The sequence below is a fragment of the Lissotriton helveticus genome, chromosome 1_1 (genome assembly GCF_964261635.1).
Source record: "Lissotriton helveticus chromosome 1_1, aLisHel1.1, whole genome shotgun sequence".
Classification (NCBI taxonomy): domain Eukaryota; kingdom Metazoa; phylum Chordata; class Amphibia; order Caudata; family Salamandridae; genus Lissotriton; species Lissotriton helveticus.
The window spans coordinates 404,451,849-404,479,428 of NC_136057.1; the positions used below are offsets into that span (position 1 = coordinate 404,451,849).

The window sequence follows — 27,580 nt, forward strand, 5'->3', positions numbered from 1 at the left end:
TTTACCAATAATCCATTAAGAGGTATACATTTGTCACTGCACACTAACATTCCATTTTTCTCTGCCAACAACTCATTTGCCCCTGTGAAATAAGCCTGTATCTTTACCGCCAAGGCTTTCTCCTTGGGCCAACCCTCTTCTCTTTAACATACTTCTTCACACTCTATATTTCTTCATCCTGCAACTTTCGATATTCCACTCATCCTCTGTAAACACATTGTCTTGACGTACATCAATCATTGCTATCAAGCACTCTTTATCCTCCTTCTCCTAGTTCTCGAACACACCTCACCACTGACCGGGGAGCGTGATAAATAATCTGCTCTACTATTCTTCCCCCTGGGATGAACTTGATGTTAAAATTATGTTGCAAGACTTTTGAACTCAGCCTGGGCAATTTAGGGGTGTGATCTTTGATAACAGTTCTCCCAAGTATATTCACCAATGGTTTGTGATCCGTTTTAATGGTAAATCTGTTATGCTATATAAAACATTTAAGATGTTCCACCGCCCACCAACAGGCCAACAATTCCTTTTCTGTAACAGAAAACACCTTTTTCATTTTCTTTTAATGACCTGGATGCAAAACCCACAGTCATTTCATCGCCTCCTTTTCTTCGAGCAATTGTGGCACACAGTCCATTGTTACTTGCATCAATTGTGAAAATACACTCCCTCGTGGGATCAAATGGTGCCAATACACCAGCAGATACAATATCATTTTTAAGTGCCCGAAATTTATCTTGGGACATGTCCCACTAATTAAATGTTTTTTTTCTTGAGAAGTTCCCTCAAATGTACAGTTCTTGCAGATAATTTTTTATAAACTTGGCATAAAACTCACATACTCTTAAAATAGATACCTTGTTTGTTTTGGCTTATGGGCATTTGTAATGGCTTCCACCAACCCAGGTCTAGGCTCTTCCCTTTTTTCGGAAATGAGTTGGCCCAAATGCTCAAAGCTATTTTTCGCAAACTCACATTTTGTCACAGTGGCTATTGTACTACATTTTTGTAACCTCTTTAACACCACAGACCGCCGTTTATCATGTCTGTCAAGATCTTTCACTGTCACCATAATATCGTCACAACCCCTTCTGATACCCTGGAGTATGTTTCCCAACACCTGTTGGAAAAACTAAGTGGTTGAGGCCAATCCAAAAGGCATCCTTCTGAATTGAAAAGTGCTGACTGGTGATACAAATGCTGTAGATGTGTAGAGTAATCATCTAGTTCGAGCTGATGGCAAGCAGACGTCAAATCGATCTAGCTAAAAACGTTGGTACCTGCAAACGTGGTGATGATGTCATCTATGCAAGGAAGAGTGTGGAATCTAACCATATTGCCTTATTCAAGCTCCTCAGGTCTACACAAACCCTTAACTGGCCATTCTTCTGCCTCACTATTAACAGAGGAGATAACCATAGTGATGAGTCGATGGGTTCAATAACCCATCTTCACACCTTTTTGTTGGGTATTTCAGTTACATTTTTACAAACACTAAAAAGCCCATTTGTGTGTTTGACAGGAGTGACTCCACTTATCACCTTAATGTTGCGCCTAAATCCAGCGATCTTCTCCAATCTATCTGTTAAAATGACCTTATACAACCCTGTCCACTTATTGTTTGGATCCTGGTCAATAGACACTTGATCACCTGATTCTCCATTTGTGAGCAAAGAGATTTGAACCTTACTCCCTGGCCTTAGCGCCATGCCAAATAAACCCTGATGGTACTACCCTAGTATGTTCAAACCTTTCTTTGGCACATACACTTTAACTAAAATAACTATGACCTTGAACTTCATGTGACATTGAAAATATCCAGTGACCTCAATCTTCCTCCCATCATATGTTATGAGGTTCCTGTCAGGCGGGAGCAATTTCTTGTCACCCCATGTCTAATGAAATAATTAATCGGTGACCATTGTCATCCTTGCTCCAGAATCAATCAAAAATCTCAATGCCTTACCATCTACAATGATTTTCTCATATGGGTCATCACAATTGGATTCTCCCCCGGACAGCCAGTACTAGATCCCTTTCACCAATCTGGTCATCCTCCGAACGGCCACTCAGCTCTCTGACGGGTATCGAATTCACCTTATCCTATGCTGATTGACATTCCTTGGCAAAGTGTCTGACTTTACAACAGGTTCTACACTTTACATTCTTGGCTGGATAAGGATGACCATTAAATCCGTGATTCAAATACCCACACCTGAAACAAATGTTTTTTTGATTGAAAAACCCATCCTTAACTTCTTTTTCTTTACAAACTTTTTACTCTTCCCCTTTTGTTTAGTGTTTCAATTCTCTTTGCCAACTGTCACTGCATTCTATTTTTTCCGTGTCAATTCTTTCCAAGACTTACTAGATAACGCAATGCTTTTCACACTATCTCTAGTTTCCACATGCATAGGATTTGTCAGAGTCAATAACCTCCACTGGACTGTTTTGTCGCAACAACCTACCACTATATGATCTCGAATAAGTTGAGATGTAAAATTCTCAAATTCACATAGTGATGCAACCATATGTGGAGCTACCACATAACAGTCAATTGATTCATCTGGATGTTGTTCCCTAGTGAAACTCTTGTGCCTGTTTACAATTAGACTTGGTTAGACATCAAACTGCTTTTCAAGTTTTCTTACAGCCAACTGATATTCGTCTAGAACCTCCTCGTCCTAAACAAATTTATATGGTGTCAGATGTTCATAAATGGACTGACCCTCAAAGCTCAAAATGCGCTCTAACAAATATCTTTTCCACTCAGGACAATATCTTTTGCCCCCTATAGCGTCCAGGTACTTGGTAAATGCTCTGTACCAGTTCCTACATGGAATAGGTGGGTCACCCGTAGTCTGAAGAAACAGAGGAGGAGCACTAACACTCTGCATAGTGATGTAAATATACACCAACATTGACTGGAAACCAAAAAATTGCAGCTATCTTAATAAATATGGAACCTTACACAAACATAAGATATTTAGTTTGAAAACCCTAAATGCGCAGCTACCACACACAACTCAAGTGGAAAACCTTGTGGATGCTCAATGTAAAAACACTTTCTCTAATGTAGAATCTCCGCTGCACCATCCTCACATGCAGATGAACTTTAATGCATACTGAGGCTGTTAAAAGTCATAGTGACAGCTTCCATTTTCCTGGGTAGAATGTGTGCATGTCACAGTCTGTAACAAGTGGTGAAAGCAGAAAGGATTCTGTACTCACTGAATCACTCCCGTTATTGGGTACTCATCGTCCCTGAAAAGGCGTATGCTCCATAGGTATGTGTGCGTATCACAGTGTTTCAGAAATCAACATTTCATAAAACGTACGTTCACGTGTGACACACACTATGTATGTGTGCGTATCACTGCTCTAGTACACACTGTTCACTTGTGCCACACTGTGGATGTCGTCGTATCACAGTTGCTAGGATGCGCCGCTTCCATATTCATGTTGTGTGACAGATATTTCTTTGCCCCAACATCCCTTTGCCAAAACAGAACGCTCCCCACTTAAAGATGGTTGTCGATGTCCTCTGTGTACAGCCATTGATGTTCTCAGTGTAGGCAAGCGAGTTCGAAGTCCTACCCGTGAACAGTCACTCTGATCAATATGTGCAGCACAGAGAAAAATGAACAGAAACATTTGCCACAAAGCCTTTGACAGTGAATGCACAGGGCCTGACATGCTATGATTTTGCCTTGTCTGCGTAAAGATGCATGGGGCCTGTCCTGCTCCACTGGGGCTCTCACAAATTACTTGAAGTAGAATGGGTGCATAAGACCTGTCTGGCACTGATGGGGCTCGCGTGAATCCGAATGGACAGCCTCCTTGGTTTTCGCCCCTGCTGAGGCTGCTCCCAATTTTGCCCGTTCGGCACTACTGTTAGTTTTAGCCCAAACATTTACTGGAAATGCCTAGCCAGGCACTCGACCGCGAGGAGCAACACAGCGGGGGTGTAAGAGAGCAGCCGCTCGATCTTACCTTCAGAAGCCGGTTTGAAGCTCGTTCCGAGACCGTAGGAGCTTCCAAGGAGACGAGGGTTCGCAGTCTCCAAATCTAGGATACGCCGGCAAGGATTTCAATATCCGAAGCCCGTTCTCCACGGCGGACATCTTTTATGGGCGTTTTCTTCCTGCGCATGTCCTGCGCTAGGCATGCTGGTTCATGTAGTTCGCCCGTTTGCCGATTTCCTTTTTGTACGAATCGTCTTGTACAGAAGTCAGTGAGCGGTAGGGGGGTGATTCCTGACAATAAATATCCCTTATTTGTCGATTAACAAAATCTTTCATTGCTTGTATCTGTTTGGGCCCTAAAGCCTGGTTTGACTTATGGGGCTGAAAACATGTATTCCTCAATGGCCATATATCCAGAAGACTGGAGATCCCCAGCAGAATATCTGCATAAGGAAATCTCCACCACCGAAATGCAGAAACTAGCTCAGAACACATGAGATTTTTGGATTTCCCATCTCTGTGTAAAGGGAGAGCTTATTCTGCACAAGATCAAATCCTGAATGAGTGCAAACATTTTGCAACTAAAGGATTCTAAAACAGAGTCAGGATACAAACGGTAGGTCTAAATATGATGGTCTAAACCTTCTGGCGCCTTTTGGTGTGCAATATACAAAGGCTGATAAAGTGAAGAAAAGGCAGCTTGTTTTCACGTTTTGGGGGAAAACTGCTCTTTTACACAGCGGCAGTTGATATGAAGTGTTATAAGTTAATATGCATCTTTTGCGTTCATGTCCATTGTTTCTTTACCCGTGTTTTTGTTTGGCAACTCCTCGCCCCCGGGCTGGCCCTAAAGTGGGCGATGTACTTCTAGCCTTTTTTAAAATCATTTTGTGTGTGGTGGGTACTAAGTTGATAACACACATTTTAAGGGCAGAATCAACATATTTACCTGTCCACAATAATCGTTCGCGTTTTTACAGTGAAGTTCAGGAATGCCACGTCTTTGACGGAATCATTGTTTTACGTCCAGTTTATCATCTGTGTAATTGGGGTGCCTGAAACATGGAGAAACACTGCAGTCCTAAGAACATGCATATTATTTTCCAAGCTACAGTGATAACATATATAATCATTGTCTTTGATACAATCTAGAGATTTCATCGTAAAGCAGGCGGACCTCGGCTGTCTTTGGAGCTTTGTTTTAGCCTGTGGATCCCTATAACGGAGCCATGCTCCTTACCGGCATGCTGCCCTGGTTCTTTCAGGGCCGTTGTTGCCTTCCTTCCCTGATCTCTGATTGTCACCCGCTTCTGAGCTGTTGATTTTGTGTTCGTGATTCACAGACCACCCCGGTGAAGAGGTTCAGATCGGCAGATCACGAGGATGACGAGGTCCTTGATGTGGTGTCCCCACCGCTGAGACCCGAGCAGCTTGACCGAATTCAGCGGAATAAGCAGGTGGCCCTGCAGAAACTCGCCTCTTGCAGCACACCGAGGGCGTCGGCAAGACCTGGAGTGAAGAGTTTGTCAAATCCTATTTCACAAAGGTATGTGTAGGAAAGAGTACTCACAGGAAGTGTACCTTACAAAGCTGTGGGTAAGGGTATAAGGCTTTTTTTGCATTAGGGAACCCTGTTTCTGCTCCTAGGATTGTATGGAAGTTCCTATGTTAGTACACTTTGATGTAAGAGGCCTGTACAAGGTACACATATACAGAAGAAAACTCTTGACAGCACCACATAAGTCAGAACATAGTGTGCCTTCCTTGTTTAGGATAAACAGCGAAGGATTATAAGAAAGATACACAGCAAATGAACACTGTATATACACAAACGCAGTAGATAAAATTACTAAGGCATAAAGAACACAGTAAAATTAAATGCAGAATCAAAAATTGTTAATTGCAAAACGCTACCCTATTTCTGCTTCTTGATCTGCAAGCACAACAAACTTCATATTTCTATTCTTGGATAAAATATTTATCACTCACTGCACTTATCTTCGAATTAACTCTTTTTAGGTCGAGTCTGTGACAGCACATGCGTATTCGTTTGCGAGAGATCTTGTTTACAGTAAAGGACTTGGAGCTCGCCCATTTTACCATTCGTTGGCTTCATGGTCACTCTTCTTTGCTACCTCCTAATTGGCCAGCACATGCCAAGCAAGCTTTCTTTCCTTTCTGTGGAGCATGGACCAAACGCAGATTGATTCAACTTAATTAGTGCCCATCTGTTTCTCGTGCTGTGGTAGTTATATTTCTCTCCCCACCCCATCTTCTGGTGCCCGCACCTACTTCTTGTTGCTTTTTGAGCACTCAGCTACCTGAGCACCCGTCCAGGGTGTCTCTCTTCTCCACAAAGCCTGCTTGGGGGGGGGTTATCTGTCTCTTCGCAGGGAGTGTTCACTGGGACAGCTTCCTTCTCACCGGAGGCTGGCTGGACATCTGTGTTCACCCGGAGTTTGGTGCAGACATCAGTCTCTTCTCTGCCATGATCGTTTGCAGAGGCAACTCTCCCTTCTCCAGTATTGGTTTCGTTGGGCAGCACTCTCATCTTGGTTTTTTTTTTTGTACATCACGCTTTGCACTGGAGGTTTTTGCTGGGCATTCTCTCTTCTCAGAGGCATCTTGATGGGCAGCTGTGTCTTCTGCCAGGCCCCAGAGGTCTTGCTATGTTCCTTCCAGCACACCCACCTCCTGCATCACACCTGCCCTAACAGGCAGTTCTGTGCATGATGCAATTACTCTGTGGCGCTACCCTCTAGATCATCATCTCCTGTAAGAAGTACAAGAGTGCCATCCACCTCGTCTCTCTTCTAGGCCATGCTCTCCTGGCTGCTCACCATAGCCCTCTACCTGCTGACCCTTCTTGTCAAGCAGGACCTGCTGACCCTCTTGTGCGGCAACCGCTTGTTTACCTCCTGCCTGCATGCCACCGGTATCCTGATCAATGTGATCACAACCACACACACACAACAACACACACATACAACCACACACACACACACACACACACACACACACACACACACACACACACACACACACACACACACACACACATACAACACACACATACAACCACACACAACCACACATACAACCACACACACAACCACACACACAACCACACACACAACCACAACCACACATACAACCACACATACAACCACGCACAACCGCACACACAACCACACCGTCAGTGCACACTTTCACCAGGCACAGACACCATCAATTGTCCATGCACGCTTTCACCAGGCACAAACACCACCAGCCGCCAGTGCACGCTTTCACCGGGCACAAACACCACCTGCCGTCAGTGCACGCTTCCACCAGGCACACACACACCATCAGCCGTCAGTGCACGCTTTCACCAGACACACACACACCACCAGCCGTCAGTGCATGCTTTCACCAGGCACACACCACCAGTCGTCAGTGCACGCTTTCACCAGGCACACACACCACCAGCCATCAGTGCACGCTTTCACCAGGCACACACCACCAGCCGTCAGTGCACACACACCACCAGCCGTCAGGGCACGCTTTCACCAGGCACAACCCACCAGCCGTCAGTTCACGCTTTCACCAGACACACACACCACCAGCCGTCAGTGCATGCTTCCACCAGGCGCACACACCACCAGCAGGCAGTGCAAACTTCCACAAGGCACACACACCACCAGCCATCAGTGCATGCTTCCACCAGGCACACACACCACCAGCCGGCAGTGCACAATTTCTACAGGCGCACACACCACCAGCCATCAGTGCACACATCAATTGTTAACCCATCCACAATTAACTATTGTAGCAATTGCAGTATGGCGCACTTTTCTTTTAAACATATTCATCTAAAGCGCAGCATGCCACCATTGCTACAAAAATAAATACACATTTTTTTGGTCTACAATTTATAGACTTTTGTTGCAATTGGTATTGCAATATTTAGCAATGCCAATAGCTCAAACGTAATTAATGCGAGACCTATTGCATTGCAAATGCTTGTTTTGCATATGCTTCCCGTTGGTGTTGGTTGGTGACTTAGGGCCCGATTCACAGATGGAACTTAAGACTCAATCCTAAGCTTACTACTATTTTGGTATTCACAGAATGCACTTAGTGGAGAAGTGTGGCTCAATGGTTAGAGCAGGCAGACCTTGATGCAGAACTCTGGCCAGGGACCAGGGTTCGATTCCTGCCTTGGCGGGTCTCCGGCTCATTAATTCCCCTGACTGGATATTCTCGCCTCAGTGCCTGTTCTGATCATGGGTCCCACGCTGCAACTCTGGGCAATAGCTTGCTTAGTCTCCACAATGGCCCCAAAAGCGCTGGGATGCCTGGCTGCACCTGGGGGGTGCCCAGGAGTGGACATTTCCCAGGAAGGGTTCCTAAGCGGTATACGGACAGCGCCGGGACACCTCCGGTGGAGGTAGCTGTGCGCTTTACAAATTCCGACATTGATATTGACTTACTGCTTTTGGCATTCACAGAATGAACTTACTACTTTTGGTATTCACAGAAGTTAGGATGTTGTCTTAAGTCTGTCTTACGTTTGTCTTAAAACAAACTTAAGACAAAATCCTAACTTCTGTGAATACCAAAAGTAGTAAGTTCATTCTGTGAATGCCAAAATTAGTAAGTGCATTCTGTGAATACCAAAATAGTAGTAAGTTTAGGATTGAGTCTTAAGTTCATTCTGTGAATCGGGCCCTTAAATCCCAGTCTGGCTATCTTTTTTAGATTTGTCTTTATGGCAAAACTTATAGGTGTTTACGCACTGATCCTCCCCTCATCGCATGTCTTCATGCAAAAAGGTGCAAATAATTTTTTACACTTAAATCCTTCCTAGCTCAAACCACCTTTTGTGCTGCATAGTACATCGCTTTTATCTCCTTCCTTCCCTTTGCACCAGGCCAGCAGTGGCACCAAGCCTTATTAAATCCGAGGCAGAAGGTATAGCACCGGGAAGCTTCTGAAAAACTCTACCAGAAACACAAGAGGAAGAAGGAGGAAAGGACATGAACTTTCATCTTTCATATTACTTGACAGCTACTACACCTATGGGCATTTTGAATAAAATGGATCCTTTCAATCCTTTTTGAGCAAGTGCAGCTACCGGTTGTCTGCTATTCTATAAACCTTCATTACTGGGATGCACTTTCATTAATATTGAATGCCAGAAGGGTGGACATTTTGAAGCACCCATTCAGTATTCCCTTTTGCCTTGCAGCAATAACCACTCAAAGCAGGTTTTTGGGCGTAAAGGTTTTCATTGGAAGAAGCTCCATTAGCAGAACACAGTAGTTTCCCCACCTATAGATTGTGAGAGGGAACTGTAATTTGCAGGGCAGCTACCATGTTTTGGCAGATGTCTCGCATCCCTCAAACAGCAAATAACTCAGTATATCAGACTGTGCCCCGTGACCTTGGATTAGGGTTCCCAGACACATGAGTTTACCAGACAGTCATAGTTTTTCAAGGACTGTCCATGTAAAATAAATTCATGGTCTGGTTTGCTAGACAGGGTCGGCTTAGCATGAACATAAGTTACACTCAGTCGTAGCTGGCATGGCTCGCGTGTGGGGGGGTGCGCGGGGACAGGGATTCATGTAATAATTTTTTTTTAAATCAAACTTACCTTTCCGCTAGCTGGGTCCTGCATCTTCTCATAACATAATATAACATTCTCAGCTCCTTCTTCTGCTCCCCTACGTCCAGCAAGAACAGGAAGCAGGCAGCCAGGCTCCCTTCCCATAGCTAATCACAACGCTGCAATGGCAGCATTGTGATTGGTGGGGACACCGCCCAGCCAGGGTCTTACGGGAAGGCCATGTTCTCCATGCAGGCTGCATTGCAGCCTGATTGGAGAAAGGGCAGAGTGTGCATGACTTGTTTGGGCAGCCTCAGGGTGCCGACCAAACTGTCATTGCACCCTCAGGAGTGGGCCCACCACTCCTCCCCTCCCCTGGCTGCTCGTAGAGCAGCCCTGCCCAACCGCCCACATCCAAACATAAAATGGGAATAACGGAAAGTTATTTATTTATTTATTTCCATTTATATAGCGCATTATCACCCCAGGGTCTCTAAGCGCTTGTACAAAGGAAGGCCAGTCCCACCAATAACAAATGTCAGACTTACAACACACCCCATGCTTCCTGGAAAAGTATTGTTTTTAACATTCGGCGAAAGAGCAAAAGATTGGGCTCCTTCCGAAGGTTGGTTGGGAGTTTATTCCATGCTGCAGGAAGCAGAGTGGAGAAAGCACGTCCACCAACTGTGGACAGGCGAAAACGTGGGTTAGCCAGAAGAGTGGCTTCCGAGGATCGTAATGCCCTGCCCGGGATGTATCCGGCCAGTCTGATTTTAATATAACTGGGCGCATTACCGTAGAGTGCCTTGTGTGAGATACACAGACCCTTGAACAGTGCCCTCTGTCTGACAGGGAGCCAATGTAACTGATGCAGGAGCGGTGAAGCACGTGTTGTCCTAGGCTTCTTAAAAATCAGTCTCGCTGTATCGTTCATAACCGTCTGCAGCCGCGTCAGTAGTCGCTGGGGAAGCCCTATGTACAGCGCATTGCCGTAGTCCAGGCGTCCCAAGATCATGGCAGACACAACGCTTCTTAAGGTGGAAAAAGACAGCAAATGAGAGATCTTGCGAATCTGTCTCAGAAGACCGACGCATGTTCCTACCACTACAGACACCTGTTTACTCATGGACAGCATGTTGTCAATGTGGATTCCCAGGCTCTTCACCGCGGTTGCTGGTTCCGGTGTCTTGCCCAACTCCCTCGGCCAAAAGCCATCATTCCACGGACTGCCCTGGATGGCTATGGGCAGCACCTCGGTTTTATCCGGATTGATTTTTAGGGAGTTGGAAGTCATCCAATTTACTGTGAACCTTAAGATATTATGCAACCTGGTTTGAGCACCAGGAGAGTCTTCAATTTGGATAATGATCTGCGTGTCATCAGGGTAGTTAAAAATCTGACAATCCATCTGATTTAGAGCTGAAATTAGTGGCTGCAGGTAGATGTTAAAAAGGAGTGGTGAGAGGGCAGAGCCTTGTGGCACTCCACAGGTAATGGCCGCTGATGTTGAGACTAGGTCGGACAACTGCACCCTCTGTGATCTATCCTGCAGAAAGGAGGTGAGCCAACCTAGCGCGTGCCCCCTGATGCCCATGTCTCTCAGACGCGACAGCAGTTGACTATGACACACCGTGTCAAAAGCCGCGGAGAGATCGAGTAGCACAAGGGCACCAGGGATCCTCTTATCAGCTCTGCACCTTAATTCGTCTAAAATAGACACAATCACCAACTCCGTGCTGTGATGCACCCGAAAGCCAGCCTGTTTTTGCTCTAGCAGGTCATATGTCTCCAAATGCTTGGTGAGATGTGACAACACATGTTGTTCCAAGACCTTTGCCAAGAAAGGTAATTGGGAGATGGGTCTGAAGTTTTTAAACATTTTTGTGTCTGCCCCTGGCTTTTTTAACAATGGGATCAGCCGGGCCTCCTTAAACATGACCGGGACTAGTCCAATTTCAAGGGACTTGTTGAGCAGGTAGAGAATATCCTCCTCCATCCCTGGCATGGCTAGTTTGAAGACGCTAGGGGGACAAGGATCCGCCTGAGAGCCTGATTTTACCCTCCCTATCAAGCTGGCTAACATCTCCTTCGTAATCAAGGGGATGGTTTGCAAAGGGTTATCAGCTTTAGGCATAATAGGCTTAACTTGGAGTGAACATTCCAGAGAAGGAGTGCACGAAATTTCCACCAGGAGATCCTCAATTTTCTTAATAAAGAAATCCTGGAAGAGTTGGCAATCCTCCTGTGAGAAATTAAGTTTCTGCTCCTTGTTTTTCCTTAATTCAGAGAGTACCTTAAAGATTTCTTTCTGCGGATTGCGAGCAGTAGCAATCCTATTCTCGAAGAACTCGGATTTTCGTGCTATGATAGCCTTTTTATACATAGCCAACTCCTGTTGGTATAAACTCCGTGCCATCAAACAATAATCCCGCCTCCAGGCTCTCTCCGTCTTCCGCAGAGCCTGCTTCCTCGCCCTCAACTCATCGTTGTACCATGGTGCTCCTACTCCTTTGTCCACCATTTTCACCCTTCTGGCCGGTACCATTAGGTCAATGGTGGATTTTAGCTTATCCGCTACCCTCTGGCAGACGACCTCAAGTTTGTCGTCACAAATAATTGTAGCGGCGGGGTTGAGTAGGTTTTTCACCAGATCTTCCTCATGTATGGTATTCCATCGCCTCACAGTTCTCCATGTCAGCCTAGATTTTTCTCCATATTTGGGTGCTCTTTTCTGTCCCTTAATCAGATAGTGGTCGGACCACGCACAGGGTTGACCAGATATCGTCCCGTCTCCAGGGTCAGTTGACCATACCAGATCTAACGTGTGGCCCTTATCATGAGTGGGACCTAGTACAAGCTGAGTCAATCCTAGCGCTGTTAACGCCTCCTCTAGATGGCTGGCTTGCCCCTCCTTGGGGGAAACTTCCCAGTGGAAATTAAAGTCTCCCATGACCAGTAGGTCCTTGTAACGAGACCTAAGGTCATGGACCAACTCCACAAAACCATCCCCAAAATCGGGGGCAGCCCTAGGAGAACGATACACCAGCAGGATGACCAAGCAACCTCTATCTGCCTCAAATTTAACCCCCAATATATCAGCACCTTCCAAGCACTCGGCGCAGATTTTTTCAGCCTTCCAACAGTTCTTATAGAGAAGGGCGACTCCCCCTCCTCTCTTAGTACTGACTCGATTCTGGCAGATTGCCAAGTAGTTAGGGGGAAGAGAAGCCACTACGTCTGGCATGGATGAGTCTTCCAGCCAAGTTTCAGTGATCCCCAGAATGTCAATCTCCCCATCTTGTAATAGGGTGAAGATTTCTAGATTGTGTTTCTGGAGTGATCTAGTATTTAATAGGCCATATCTAAGCGTCCTGTCGGCTTTCCGGCTTTTAGCGCATCTTTGTTCCAGCGCAATCTTAAGTAGCCCTTCCCTCTCCAAGAGTGTATGACAATCTCCACCAAGTTCCCAATTCCCCTGTTGAACAGCCATCAGCTCTGATTTACTATACCTGAGAAGATGACCAGGGTTTGTGGCCCCGGGTCCCGGTAGGTCTCGGATGGGCGCAGATGGGCTCGCCTCTGGCGAGCCTCCGGCGCGCCCACGGCGCGCTCGCTGCGCGTAAACATGAGGCTGGTTTAAATAGGCGTCTTAGGAGACCGCCTGTCAACTCAAATGCTGCCCCAAAATGGCGCCCACCCGGCGTCCAGACCCTTCCCAACCAAAGATGGCGTCCAAAACGATCCTAAGGGTGCCGAGGGCCCGCTAAGCAGCGGTGAGGGACCAATTAATGTGCAAGTAAGGGGCAATTGCAAGTTAAAAACACTATTCCGTATTAAAACTATTTTCTCCAAATTAAAAAACGCGATGCCTCGCTAATGCACAATTTCGGCGGATAACCAGCATAAAACGCTTAGAGCGCGTTATAAATCTAGCCTTGCTCGTGGGTAGCGTTACCTTATACAGCTGAGCCTGCCAGGGAGCCCGTCTTAAATAGGCGTCTTAGGAGACCGCCTGTCAACTCAAATGCTGCCCCAAAATGGCGCCCACCCGGCGTCCAGACCCTTCCCAACCAAAGATGGCGTCCAAAACGATCCTAAGGGTGCCGAGGGCCCGCTAAGCAGCAGTGAGGGACCAATTAATGTGCAAGTAAGGGGCAATTGCAAGTTAAAAACACTATTCCGTATTAAAACTATTTTCTCCAAATTAAAAAACGCGATGCCTCGCTAATGCACAATTTCGGCGGATAACCAGCATAAAACGCTTAGAGCGCGTTATAAATCTAGCCTTGCTCGTGGGTAGCGTTACCTTATCACCATTTTATGTTTCTACTTCTCACACTGAAAAACGCTGTTGGGCGACACTCCTCCACCCAGGTGGAGCAGCGGCCCCCCTGGTTACACTGTAGTGCAGGATCACTTTTTTGCCAGCCCTCTTGTCAAATCAGGCATATGGAGTAACCTGTTGTGCAGCCCTACTTCATTCACGCAGCACAGCAGGCTTTAGCAAGGGGTGTCTCAGGAGTCCAACAGCCAACACCACAACTGTCCTGTGGTCTTTACAAAGCATGGGATGGGTGTTTTCCATCTCATGGGTTTCGTATAACAAATGTTGGCATAATTCTATATGCACAAAGTCAAAAAAAGGCTCTTAAAATATCTGCAGTGAGCATTTCTCCACCACCTCATTCTCCCCATTTGAGAAACATAAATTAAAGCTTATCAAGTGCTTTTTTTCATTTGATGTTCGATACTAATATTCTTGATTTACTATTATAAATACTGAATTACAAGTGATGCACTTGTCGATTATCATAGCCTCATTCTCTGGAATCCGAAGTACTCCTTCATTAAACTTCAAAAAAGGTTCTTAGATTGATAACTGAGGTGTATTCTGTCTTTGGCTTGTTTGTTTTTATTTCTGCTTGCATTTTTATATAGCTTAAATGTGCCACCAAAATACATTACACAAGTTCAGACTCATATTTTAGGTCTGAGCTAGACAGCGCATGCACTGTTTCAAAGAGATGTGTTGTGTTTTATCTGTGATTATGAAACAATGGGGTGGCCCAGTAAAGTCAAAGGACCTGGGTATTGGTCGGTATAGGATACAAGTGGTCCTAGACTGTTATTATATTCATTACTACAGATAGATATATCAATATAGCAATACACAATCAGGCACAGTAATGTCTATAAATACATCACTTTAAATGACACAGCAAAATTATGATCACGATTGAAAACCTTGTTTAAACAATCATGCATGGTATTTTTCATTGTTATATCACCTGATTGTTATCAGACAGAAAGTAGTGGGTGGAAGGTCAGTGCGCAAGTGTGGAGATAATAGGAAAAGGAAAAAGGAAGGATAAATTAAATTCAAAAGACTCAAAACATATGAGATCCAATGTAATTCAAAAAACGGTATCTCATTGGCATTCAGGCCTACCCCTATATGAATACAGTAAGACACAGTACATCAAGTTTGTTTTTGACTGTTATTTCCACAGTGTACTTTCTTCTGTTCATAATTGTGGGGGGTCAGGAAAAAAGGGTGTGGGCCTATTCGAGGCGTTGACGTTTCGACCCTGAGCTAAAGGGTTAATGTGTTCCTCAGCGGCGGGTCTTCCTCAGGAAGGGAGTGTGGGGGCATCTGTAAACAACCATGACACTAATTAGAAATGCCGTGTCTAATAGGGATTATCATTCAACCTAAGTGGATAGTGCCTTTATGAACATTTCAGACTCACCAGGAAACTGACCGGTGAGTAAACAAAGGTGCAGCAATCATTCGCTGCTGGTATCCCGTAAATAGTATCAGGAGAGAATGGGAACAAATCCCAACGCACTGTAAACAAACATACAAAAAGACGATTTAGACATAACACCATTAACCGGGTTGTTAAAAAAGGGACCTAGTCAATGTGGATGACTCACCCGCGGTGCGAGGCCACGACGTGTGGGCGTATTCAAATGGCGGTTTAGTTTAGATTAAGAATCCAGTAAATGGAGGTATTAGTCATTTCCGACGGTCTCTTATCGATTACATGGACCTGTCAGGAAAAGTAGGGCTTACGTTAATCACAATGCCCTTCATGAGTTCCACTAAGCATGGTGTTTGAACTGGCGCCTGCGTGATATAAATACCTCCTTGGAATCGTGTGAGCGCTGTTGCAATCTACCGAACCGCAACTGTCTGCTCTGGTCAGTGAGAGAGCGAGCGGTGGTTTGAAGAGGTTTATAACGTAAGCGTGCATGCCCGGGACCGGGCGCGGCGTGTTTTCTGATAATTGAAGGGTGAACAGACTATGATACGGTAACGAAGCTAAGACATTTTCCGTAGTGATAGAAAAAGTAAAACTGATGTATATATGCGCAAAACAATATCAACAAGTTAGCCATGAGCAATTACAGTGTGATATTCTTACCTATGCCCAAACAACAAAGAAGCTCACTCGCATATCATTGTAACATAGACAATTACAGTGTGACAATGTACATGACCTGGACGTGACATACATAAACAATAAGAATAGCATTTCAATTATGACGGAGAACATGCACAGAAGTCTCTAGTCATGTTATATAAAAAAAAAAGAAATATGTACAAGTGTCTATATGAGTCTCATTCTTGAAACACTCATAGGGGTGAGAAAAGTGGATAGGGGTTTTAACCATTGTTAAGAATGCCTATCTGTTTGGTGATTTCCTCGTGTTTGTTCAGGCCCCTGTTCACGGTGTCAAATATGTGGATCCACTTACATTCGTGGACATTCATGATGTTGGTGAAATTGCCACCCCATGGGTTCACTCGTACCTTTTCTATAATCCACCACCTTAGACTCTCAGCCGAGTGTCCAAAAGTGGTGAAATGTTCCACCAGGGTGCGCCATGTGTGCCGCATCTGATCCTGCTGCAATGCTGTGTCATTTAAAGTGATGTATTTATAGACATTACTGTGCCTGATTGTGTATTGATATATTGATATATCTATCTGTAGTAATAAATATAATAACAGTCTAGGACCACTTGTATCCTATACCGACCAATACCCCGGTCCTTTGACTTTACTGGGTCACCCCATTGTTTCATAAAGGTATTTCCGAGCAGGGATTCCTGCGAGGGTTGTATGTAAATGTGTGTCTTTTTGTATGAATAGTATTTTCAATTTACATAATCTGTATTGATCTATCACCTAAATCGCAATTCTTTGGACATGTCTGATAAGGAGACACTATCCTACAGTGAGGAATATATCAATAGGCTATTGCAAACACAAGCCGGTAGTAGTTTCTTGGGAAACAATTCAATGAGTATCGACGTCTCTTTAAAAGAGAAAGTAAATAGACTAGAGAGACTCGAGAAGAAATTGATAAGGACCCGACTACATGGTCATGCACTAACTAAATACTTGCAGGCAAATGTAATCCCTGTTGGCCTCCAGGTCCGTAATGAGCCCGCAATTTTTGTGGATAATCCGAAGTTTAAAGGCAATTTCAGTTTTATCTCCAAGAACTGCTCCAGGCACTGGATGGTGCTCGGAGTTGAGACAGCACTAGAGGAGGTGGAACGATTAATGAAGGAAATCTCTGACCTAAAAAAAGAAATAATTGATTACAAGGCCTTGGTTAACGCAAAAGAGGCCTTGGAACACTTAGAAAAGACTATTAAAGATTTTGACATATACGCCCAGTCCAACAAACTTGAGAAATTGGAGAAGGACATAAAAACCTATGATAAGAACGTAACCTATTCCTACCTAGCAGAAGACTACTACAAACAGGAAAGGCAGAGTAGATACTCCACAAGAGGGCGAGGGGGTTACAGGAGATACGCCACTTTCTCCGACTCCTCTGCGGCCAGTGGATCTGAAGGTGAGGCAGATAGACCCAGCACCAGCACAACTACACCCCAGTACACCAAATATTCTGACAATCCTTTTTTAGAAGAGGAACAATGGGGGAACCACAGAGGGAGAGGCCGCCCCTGGGGACGACCCAGGGGACGGGGCTTCACAAGGGGGATGGGACAGCCCCATTGGACACAAGGCGGGGACAGAGGGAAGAAACAGGTACACTTCCGCCAAGAGACCCATGGAGAGATCAAAACGAGACGCCAACACTACAGGTGGTGAGACCTAGCCCTGTAAGTCACGTAAGCCCTTTGATCAATCTATCAGAATACGTCCTCAAACCAGAAGAAAGCGCCATTTTGGAGAAAGGACTATCTTTCGTGCCCACTAATACACCTAACACCTTCAATCTCAAAATCGAACTCCACCAATTTTTTCGTAAAGTACGTTCAAAACAATACTTTAACAAAGTCCCCCAGCAACCGATATTTTCTAACACAGGCCTACGTCCTCCTTCTACTTTTACCCCACCGGCTCGGCTTATGTCACACAGGATTTTAGCATATGAGCAAGTAGTCATGAGGGACATTAATACACTTCTCAAAGAAAGACAGTATGTCAAATATAACACTTCTAAGTTAGAACGACAGGCTTTGGAGACATTGAAGAACAATGTGGACATAGTAATCAAACCCGCAGACAAAGGGGGTTGCAATAGTGATCCAAGATAGGGAGGGCTACAAAACCGAGATCCTAACTGAACTTAGGGTAGAAGGCAACTATTGCAAGTTAAGATCTGACCCCACCAAGGATGTTTTGAAATCCATCAGACGCATCACAGATGAGGGCCTGACACAAGGTTTTCTGACTAAACACGAACACATATACCTTAACAAGGAGCAACCAAGAATGCCCACTATATATACTCTCCCCAAAGTACATAAACGTCTAATGAACCCCCCAGGGAGACCCATCATCTCTGGATGTGGGTCAGCTTTAGAACCACTATGCAAATACATAGATGTCTTTCTAAAACCGATTGCAGAAGACACCACTGCCTACTTACGTGATACCATGCAGGCAATACAATTAGTGGACAACCGCCCCTATAACCTCACTGAGAATATCCTAGTGACAATGGATACAACATCGCTTTATACAAGCATCCCACAAACAGAGGCACTTACCGTAATTAGAACAGTACTTGTCAAACGCCCCAGACCATGCCAGGTTCCTACAGACTACATAATTCAACTACTTGAGGTAGCCATGACAAAAAAAGATTTCTACTTTGAGGGGAACCACTATATGCAGACAAAGGGTGTGGCCATGGGGGCAAGTTTTGCTCCAGATTTGCCCATTATCTATATGGATGCGTATGAACAAACACACGTCTATAGCCAGACCAACCCCCATAAAGACCATATCTCTCTTTGGCGTTGATACATCAACGACGTCGTTATGATATGGAAGGGCAGCTCACAAGAACTGATGGATTTCCATGTTTGGTGTAACAGCCGGTCACATGATATCCAGTTTTCTTTGGAATCAGACAAGGCTGCCATAAACTTTCTTGACATCTCTATCAGGGAAGAAGGGGGTAAACTCCACACTACCCTGTATAGGAAACCGAGTGAGAGGAACACTCTTCTACGGTACTCAAGCCACCATCCACGCAACCTTAGGGACAACCTACCTTTTGGCCAGTTCCTAAGGTTGCGTATGAACTGCAGTCAAAAAGAGGACTTCTTTGAAGAATCTTCGGGCCTGATGGAACGTTTGAGGGTACCCCAAGAACCTTTTAAAAAGGGCACAGAAACGAGCATGGTTCTGACATCGCGAATTCCTTCTTGAACACAAGACCAAAAATGCCACTAAAAAAGAAAGGATTGTTGGTGCCACTACCTTTTGTACAAAGAGCAGTGAGGTGAAAAAGATTGTTAACCAACACTGGCACTTGATATCAGACGAGATTGGGATTTTGGAACCCCATGCATGCATTCAAGAAGGGCAAAAATGTAAGGGATTTTGTGGAGAAATCACTATTACCGAAGAAAGTGGAGGAGGGTCCGATGACCTTATGGAATATCCCACCCACTCTCGGCTACTACAAATGTGGAGGATGCAAGTTGTGCCCCCTTACTAAAGAATTGAAAGGCTGCACTTATAACACCTACACTCACACATTGAGGCAACATTCCAACTGCAATACAGCTGGCGTCATCTATGCCATATCATGCCCATGTGATTTCTGGTAAATAGGACAGACTATACAGAAAGTCAAGTGTCGCATCCTCCAAAATTACAGCAGGATCAGATGCAGCACACATGGTGCACCCCTGGTGGAACATTTCACCACCTATGGACACTCGGCTGAGAGTCTAAGGCGGTGGATTATAGAAAAGGTACGAGTGAACCCACGGGGTGGCAATTTCGCCAACACCATGTATGTCCGCGAATGTAAGTAGATCCACATATTTGACACCGTAAACAGGGGCCTGAACGAACACGAGGAAATCACCAAACAGATAGGGATTCTTAACAATGGTTAAAACCCCTGTCCACTTTTCTCACCCCTATGAGTGTTTCAAGAATGAGACTCATATAGACACTTGTACATAGTTCTTTTTTTTATATATAACATGACTAGAGACTTCTGTGCATGTTCTCCGTCATAATTGAAATGCTATTCTTATTGTATATGTATGTCACGTCTAGGTCATGTACATTGACACACTGTAATTGTCTATGTTAAAATGATATGCGAGTGAGCTTCTTTGTTGTTTGGGCATATGTAAGAATGTCACACTGCAATTGCTTATGGCTCTCTTGTTGATATTGTTTTGCGCATATGTACATCAGTTTTACTTTTTCTATCAATACGGGAAATATCTTTGCCCCGTTGCCGTATCATAGACTGTTCACCCTTTAATTATCAGAAAACACGCCGCGCCCGGTCCCGGGCGTGCACGCTTACGTTATAAACCGCTTCAAACCACCGCTCGCGGGGGGCGTGGCTAGCGGCCATCGATGGCGGCTGCTGCTTAGGGAGGCTCCGGAGCGGCGAAAGGCTTCCCGTAATAATCCGCTACATCTATCCGATGCCGATTTGTGCCTGACGGGGTGGAGGTGACCCGGAGTCCGTGCGGCGCCCAGCGGTGCAAATTTGGAGCGGATTCGGCGCTTCCGCGTCCCCTAGAAGAGTGAAGAAGCCAGAGAACCGGTGAGGCCTGTCTACGGCCAGGGAGCCCCGGTGCCACAGTAGCCCTTGAGTCCGCCCGGAAGCCGACTCCCGGCGGTCACACCTGGCCGGAAGTGCCGGCGGGCAGTGAGGGTCGCTCGAGCGGCGGCCATCCTTTCTCTCCCCTCGGAACCAGGGGACCCGAGCGGAGCTCCGCGACCCCCGGCAGCATTTAAAGGGGGCCAAGGACACCGCCGGAGGCCTTCACAACGGCCGCATATCGCGACGGAGGTGCCGCCCTCTTGAGCGCCGGACGCGCGTGGCGTCCCCCCAGTCTGGCAGTGATCGGTCCGGGGCCCCGGCGGCCTGGGAAGGGATCCGTAGCTTCCTCGTCCCTGAGAGGTGGACAGTGGCGCGTGGGCATACTCCTACCAGACGGGGATACCCCCCCCCTCTTAGCAGCAGCGGAGCAACACCAGCAAATCTCGCTAGATCCGCATTACCCAGCTGCCCAGGAGCACGGTACTCAGCGCGGACTGGCCGGCGGAGGGTTGCCCACTACGACTGTTGGTATCTGGAGCAGCGACGCCCTGTGTCCCCTGCTGTGGCAACGGTGATACAGACCTGTCGCAACGTGCACGAGTGGAGTGACCAGCCGCCCTCACGACAGACATTGCGTTTCAGGAAGTGTCAACCATGTCGCAGAGAGGCCCTAGACAAAATGCCACTCAGACCAGGTTGGACAAGTTCGCGTATGACAAGCACTCCCCGCCCCAGGACCAGCGCAAGACCGGGGGGAAAACGACGGAGGCGGAAGGTGCCAAGAAGGCCACTATCGAGGACGTCCTGGCAGCATTGGCACAGGTACAAGCAACAGTGGGGGCTACGGCTACTGAGGTCACGCTCATCCGGGCAGACCTCCACAAAATGTCTGAAAAGGTCAAACAAATGGAGGTGGTCACCAAATCCCTGGTCGAGGATGTCTCGGAACTACAGACGGCGATGGAACGACTACAGACGGATAACAAGCTGCTTCGTGACAAGCTGGATGACCAGGAAGGGCGCTCCAGACGCAACAACGTCCGAATTTTAGGGGTGCCGGAATCTGAAAACACGGGGGCCATGGACCTCTACGTGGAGGAGTTAATCAAGACCAAGCTCCAGCCCAAGGGGCTGTCGAACTTCTTCTCGGTGGAACGGGCCCACAGGGTGCCGGGGGGGAAGCCTAAGACTGGAGGGCCACCTCGACCAATACTGGCGAGACTTTTCAATTTTAGAGACCGCGACGCCATCCTGCAGGCTGCACGAGTGGCGCCGGCCATCCAGATCCAAAACTCGAGAGTGGCATTCTTCCCGGACTACACGGCGGAGGTCGCCAGGAGGAGGAGAACATTCCTGGAAGTCAAGAAAACGTTGAGGGAACAAGAACTACAATACTCGATGCAGTTTCCGGCCCGACTGAGGGTGGTGGCAGACAAGAAGGTTTGGTTCTTTGACACCCCAGACGCGGCCCGGGACTGGTTGGAGGGCTGGCACACTGTGGACCGGCAGCGAAAACCACCGAGACTTCATCACGACCGAGGAGGACACAACGGGACAGGCTCACAATCATCCGGCAGAAGCGGAGCGGAAGGATCACACTTACATGGACTGACAGGAAATGGCGGAGAAGAATGATTCCCATTCAAGCGATGGCGCCGATAATAACTGCTGATAGTCGTCAAATCGCTTGGTAGCTGTTTTTGGACTCTGGCGACTCTACCCCAGAAGCACGCAGGGATGCCGCCTGCTCGGGGAGACACTCTCCCCCCTTACACGCAAGTACTCTGGTTGTGGGAAGGGTAAAGCGCTCTGCTCAGTTGGGGAGGCGGGCAGTTGAAGGTCCGTTAGGCAGGGATGCAGGGAGGGGGTGTTTGGGAGGGGAGGGTTTTGTTGAAGTTAGGAACGTACATGCATGGTCAAGGAAGGTAACAGGGATTCCATATGTGTTTGAGCGAGTCGAAAGTACCGAACAGGGAGATACGGCTCCCAGCAGAGCATTTGGCAGTGGATCTTAACCCTGGGGGACGGTCTCCGACTAGCGGAGGAAATGACGATTCCCCCTCGAGGGATCTCGGACCACTCTCCACTTACACTCACGCTCTCCTCACAGACGAGATCACGCAGGCGTCTATTCCCCATACAGGCCACTTATCTCAAGGTTCCCCAGGTCCGCATGGCACTCAAAAAGGTTACGTCACAGTATTTCACTGAAAATGTTCACTCAGTACAATCCTCAGAGATACTGTGGGAGGCTTATAAGACCGTTCTGAGGGGGGCAGCCATAAACACCATCACAGGGTACAAACGTGAGCGCTCCCGAGAATTAGACTCTATAGACTTGGCCCTGCGGGATCTAGCGGAGTCACACGACCGGTCCCCCACACCCTCCACCCTGCACGCACTGACATTACAACAGCAGGTCTACAACGACCATCTCCGTATGTATGTCAAAGGTCACCTGACCGACACCCAGAATAGGGTCTACGAGGTGGGTGATAAGGCCGGGAAACTGCTGGCCTGGCTTGATAAACGGGATGGGACTTCTAGGGGGGTTCCGAGTCTAAGGGACACAGAAGGCACACTGCACACCGACCCGGAGCGCATTGTAGATCTCCTGGCAGAACACTTCGAACGGGTATACACCCCTGACCGGATGGTCACCTCTGAGATGGCCAGAGACGCACTAGCACCGACCGAAGTCCGCACACTGTCCCCGGAAGCATCGGAAGAACTAGAAGTAGATATCACCGCTGAGGAAATTCACTTAGCTATTCAGGCCTTGAACCCGGGTAAGGCCATGGGGCCTAACGGGATACCGGTGGAGTGGTATCAAGCAATGCCTGAGGCCCTTAGCTTCCACCTGTTGGACATGTTTCAGGAATGTCGGGAGAGGGGTACGCTCCCACCTGATCAAAGACTAGCGACTATAGTGGCTATTCCCAAACCGGGCAAACCACCTGAAGAATGTTCCTCTTACCGCCCTATCTCGCTACTCAACGTGGAAGTCAAAGTGTTGGCCAAACTCCTGGCGACGCGACTCTTGCCCCACTTATCTTCTCTGATACACCCAGACCAGTCCGGGTTTATGCCGCACAGGAATACGGCCTTGAACCTGTGACGCCTGCATGGCGTGCTGGCTAGGGCGGATTCGATAACGTCCCAGGCGGTAGTCCTGGCACTCGATGCCAGGATGGCGTTTGACCTGGTGGAATGGGCATACCTGTTTGAGACGCTGTCGCGCCTAGGGTTCGGGCCCCGCTTCATCGCGTGGGTCAGGCTGCTCTATACAGACCCGGAGGCTAGAGTAGTAGCTAATGGCCATGTCTCTCGGACGTTTGCCCTGGGAAGGGGTACAAGACAGGGTTGCCCCCTTTCCCCTTTGCTGTTTGCGATCTCGCTGGAACCACTCGCCACGCTCATCAGAACCTCGCCCCTTCTTAGGGGTATCAGCTGGAGGGAGGGGTGGGAGGACCGGTTGTCCCTCTACGCGGACGACATGCTGGTCTACTTATCTAATCCTACCGATGGTATTCCGGCATTGTTACAGCTTTGTGATGCCCATGGCAAGATCTCGGGCTACACGCTGAACTGGACTAAGTCAGAACTGTTTGTCCTGAGGGGACAGCCTCCGGCCCTTGACCCGAGCTGCCCTCTATGGGTGGCGAGTTCCTCGTTCAAATACTTAGGCATCCATGTCACCAGGGACCCTACTGACTTCATGGATAGAAATTTGAAACCCCACGTAGATAGACTCAGACGAGACGTTAAGTTCTGGTCTGACCTCCCTCTGACGCTCTTAGGCCGGGCTGCACTCTACAAAATGATGGCACTGCCCAGATTTTTATATGTCCTTGAGAACACGCCATTCCCGATTGCCCCCAAATTCTTTCAAACTGTAGCGGCATTAGTTTCCAGCCTCCTGTGGGGGACTCACCCTGCTCGCATAGCCCAATCTAAATTACACAGAAGCTGGTTTGATGGAGGTATCGCCCTACCCAACCTGAAATTTTACTACTGGGCAGTGCACCTTAAACCCATCAACCACTGGCTACATGCCTCACAGGATGAGCCGGCATTCCGGGCAGACAGGGGACAACTGGGTTCTGATACCGTGTTGGCTCCGCTATACGATCACCGCAAACTTCGCTCCTTGGTGGGGCCCACTAAATTGACTATCGCAGTCTGGCATGCAGCGACGTCCGCGCTTGGGTGGAAGGGGGTGATCACCAAGCTGACCCCGCTGTGGGACTCCCGAGTCCTGGGTCACCTGAGGAACAGCAAAGGGTTTTCACATTGGGACACGATAGGAATCTCCACGGTGGGGGATCTTTGGGAGAAGGGCGGGGTTGTGCCCTTCCATAGGTTGAAGGAAGTCTATGACCTCAGTGAACGGGAGCTCTACCGGTACATCCAGATAAGGCACGCTTTACTGGCAGTGCTGCCTCCGGACACAGACCTGCCGGAGTCCTCACCGCTGGAGGACCGTCTTCTCACTGAATTCATGGTTGAACGTGCAACGTCCCTTGTCTACCGCAAAATACTTAATAATGCACCTGACCCGACACTGGCATTGAAGGCAAAGTGGGAGGGGGACACTGGTGGGATGGACGAACATGAGTGGAGTGAGGCACTGGCATCACCTAGGGAAGTCGGAATCTCCTCAAGATTACGACTAGTGCAATTGAAGATAATACATAGGGTGTACTACACTAGAACAATGCTACATCGTATCCACAGGATAGAACACCCTTACTGCCTTCGTGGGTGCGGGGAGGAGGGCTCATTCTTCCACACCATATGGGATTGCCCGCAAATTCAGGAATACTGGAAACAGGTGTTTCGGACGATCTCGCAAACACTAGACTCGACACTACTACCGGACCCGAGGAGGTGCCTCCTCAATATATGGGAGCCTACCGACCTCTCACGACACGGACGACTCTGGGTCACAGTGGGACTGGGGATAGCGAAAAGAGATGTCGCACAGCGCTGGGGAGTCCCGGAAACACCGTCCAAGTCACAATGGTGTTTGAACATGGACAAGACAATGGTGACGGAAAGGGCGGTTTATGCTAGCCGCGCCTGCCCGGCAAAATGGAACAAAATCTGGTCCAAATGGAACACGTATAGAGGAGAGATATGTGACCCGTTGCCAGAAGAGGACCTAGAAGACTCGGATGACGAAGGGGAGGGGGAATAAGGGGATGAGAGGTGTACGAGGTTGAGAGGCACGGACGCTGACAGGGGGGCAGATGCTCCACTATCCAGCAATATAATGGGGCCAGAAGGGCATAGAATTGTACATTATAGGCCCACGAGAAAGGACAAGAACTTACCTTTTACAGGAGGGGATGCCACCTTGGAGGGTTCTGCCCTGGGAGTCCCCAATAAGTTGCTTCCACATGACCACTATGGTACTAAACCTGACCACAATTTTGTTCCTAAGAGTTACTTTGTTTGTTTGTTTGTTTAGTTATGAAAATGGGAAATCAACGACCAATACCTTCTGCCTAACTGCACGAAATGCCGGGACCGGTGAATGTAACGGTTGTCATGCTACAAATTTCACAGAATATTTCCCTGACGTATATGTAACATAACCATGTCTACTTATCTGACTAATAGCGGCCGGCCCTTGGGGTTGTAGGCATTCCGCAGTGTACTCGAAGGATGCAATAAAAGTTTTTGATCCCAAAAAAAAAAAAAAAAAAAAAAAAAAACCACTGCTCGCTCTCTCACTGACCAGAGCAGATGGTTGCGGTTCGGTTGATTGTAACAGCGCTCACACGATTCCAAGGTATTTATATCATGCAGGCGCCAGTTCAAACACCATGCTTAGTGGAACTCATGAAGGGCATTGTGATTAACGTAAGTCCTACTTTTCCTTACAGGTCCATGTAATCGATAACGGACCGTCGGAAATGACTAATACCTTCATTTACTGGATTCTTAATCTAAAGTTGATGACTCTCAAGACCGCCATTTGAATACGCCCGCACGTCGTGGCCTCGCACCGCGGGTGAGTCATCCACAGTGACTAGGTACCTTTTTTGGCATCCCAGTTAATGGTGTTATGTCTAAATCGTTTGTTTACAGTGCGTTGGGATTTGTTCCCATTCTCTCCTGATACTATTTACGGGATACCAACAGCGAATGATTGCTACACTTTTGTTTACTCACCGGTCAGTTTCCTGGTGAGTCTGAAATGTTCATAAAGGCACTATCCACTTAGGTTGAATGATAATCCCTATTAGACACGGCATTTTTAATTAGTGTCATGGTTGTTTACAGATTCCCCCACACCCCCGTCCTGAGGAAGACCCGCCGCTGAGGAACACATTAACCCTTTAGCTCAGGGTCGAAACGTCGATGTCCCCGAACAGGCCCACACCCTTTTTTCCTGACCCCCCACAATTGAGAACAGAAGAAAGTACACTGTGGAAATAACAGTCAAAAACAAACTTGATGTACTGTGTCTTACTATATTCATATAGGGGTAGGCCTGAATGCCAATGAGATACCGTTTTTTGAATTACATTGGATCTCATATGTTTTGAGTCTTTTGAATTTAATTTATCCTTCCTTTTTCCTTTTCCTATTTTCTCCACACTTGCGCACTGACCTTCCACCCACTACTTTCTGTCTGATAACAACCAATTGTGATATAACAATGAAAAATACCATGCATGATTGATTAAACAAGGTTTTCAATCAGAATTTTTCTGTGTCATTTAAAGTGATGTATTTATAGACATGACCGTGCCTGATTGTGTATTGATATATTGATATATCTATCTGTAGTAATGAATATAATAACAGTCTAGGACCACTTAGGTTTTATCTGTGGGCTTACAGGACACCCATCTCCTACTATTGGTAAACTTTAACATCGCTCTCATTTTGTTTGATGCCATTCGTCATGGTGATTCTATTTTTTTCTTTGA

The 27,580-nt window shown here is 47.0% G+C and overlaps 1 protein-coding gene across 1 annotated transcript in view; it reads left to right on the plus strand.

Moving 5' to 3' along the window:
- LOC144769695 (uncharacterized) overlaps positions 1-26,623 on the plus strand; it is a 206,472-nt gene extending 179,849 nt beyond the window's left edge. Inside the window, exon 6 of the mRNA XM_078653882.1 lies at positions 26,528-26,623. Coding sequence (XP_078510008.1) covers positions 26,528-26,623 — 96 coding nt within the window. The remainder of the gene's footprint in view (positions 1-26,527) is intronic.
- The last annotated feature ends 957 nt before the right edge of the window (positions 26,624-27,580 follow it).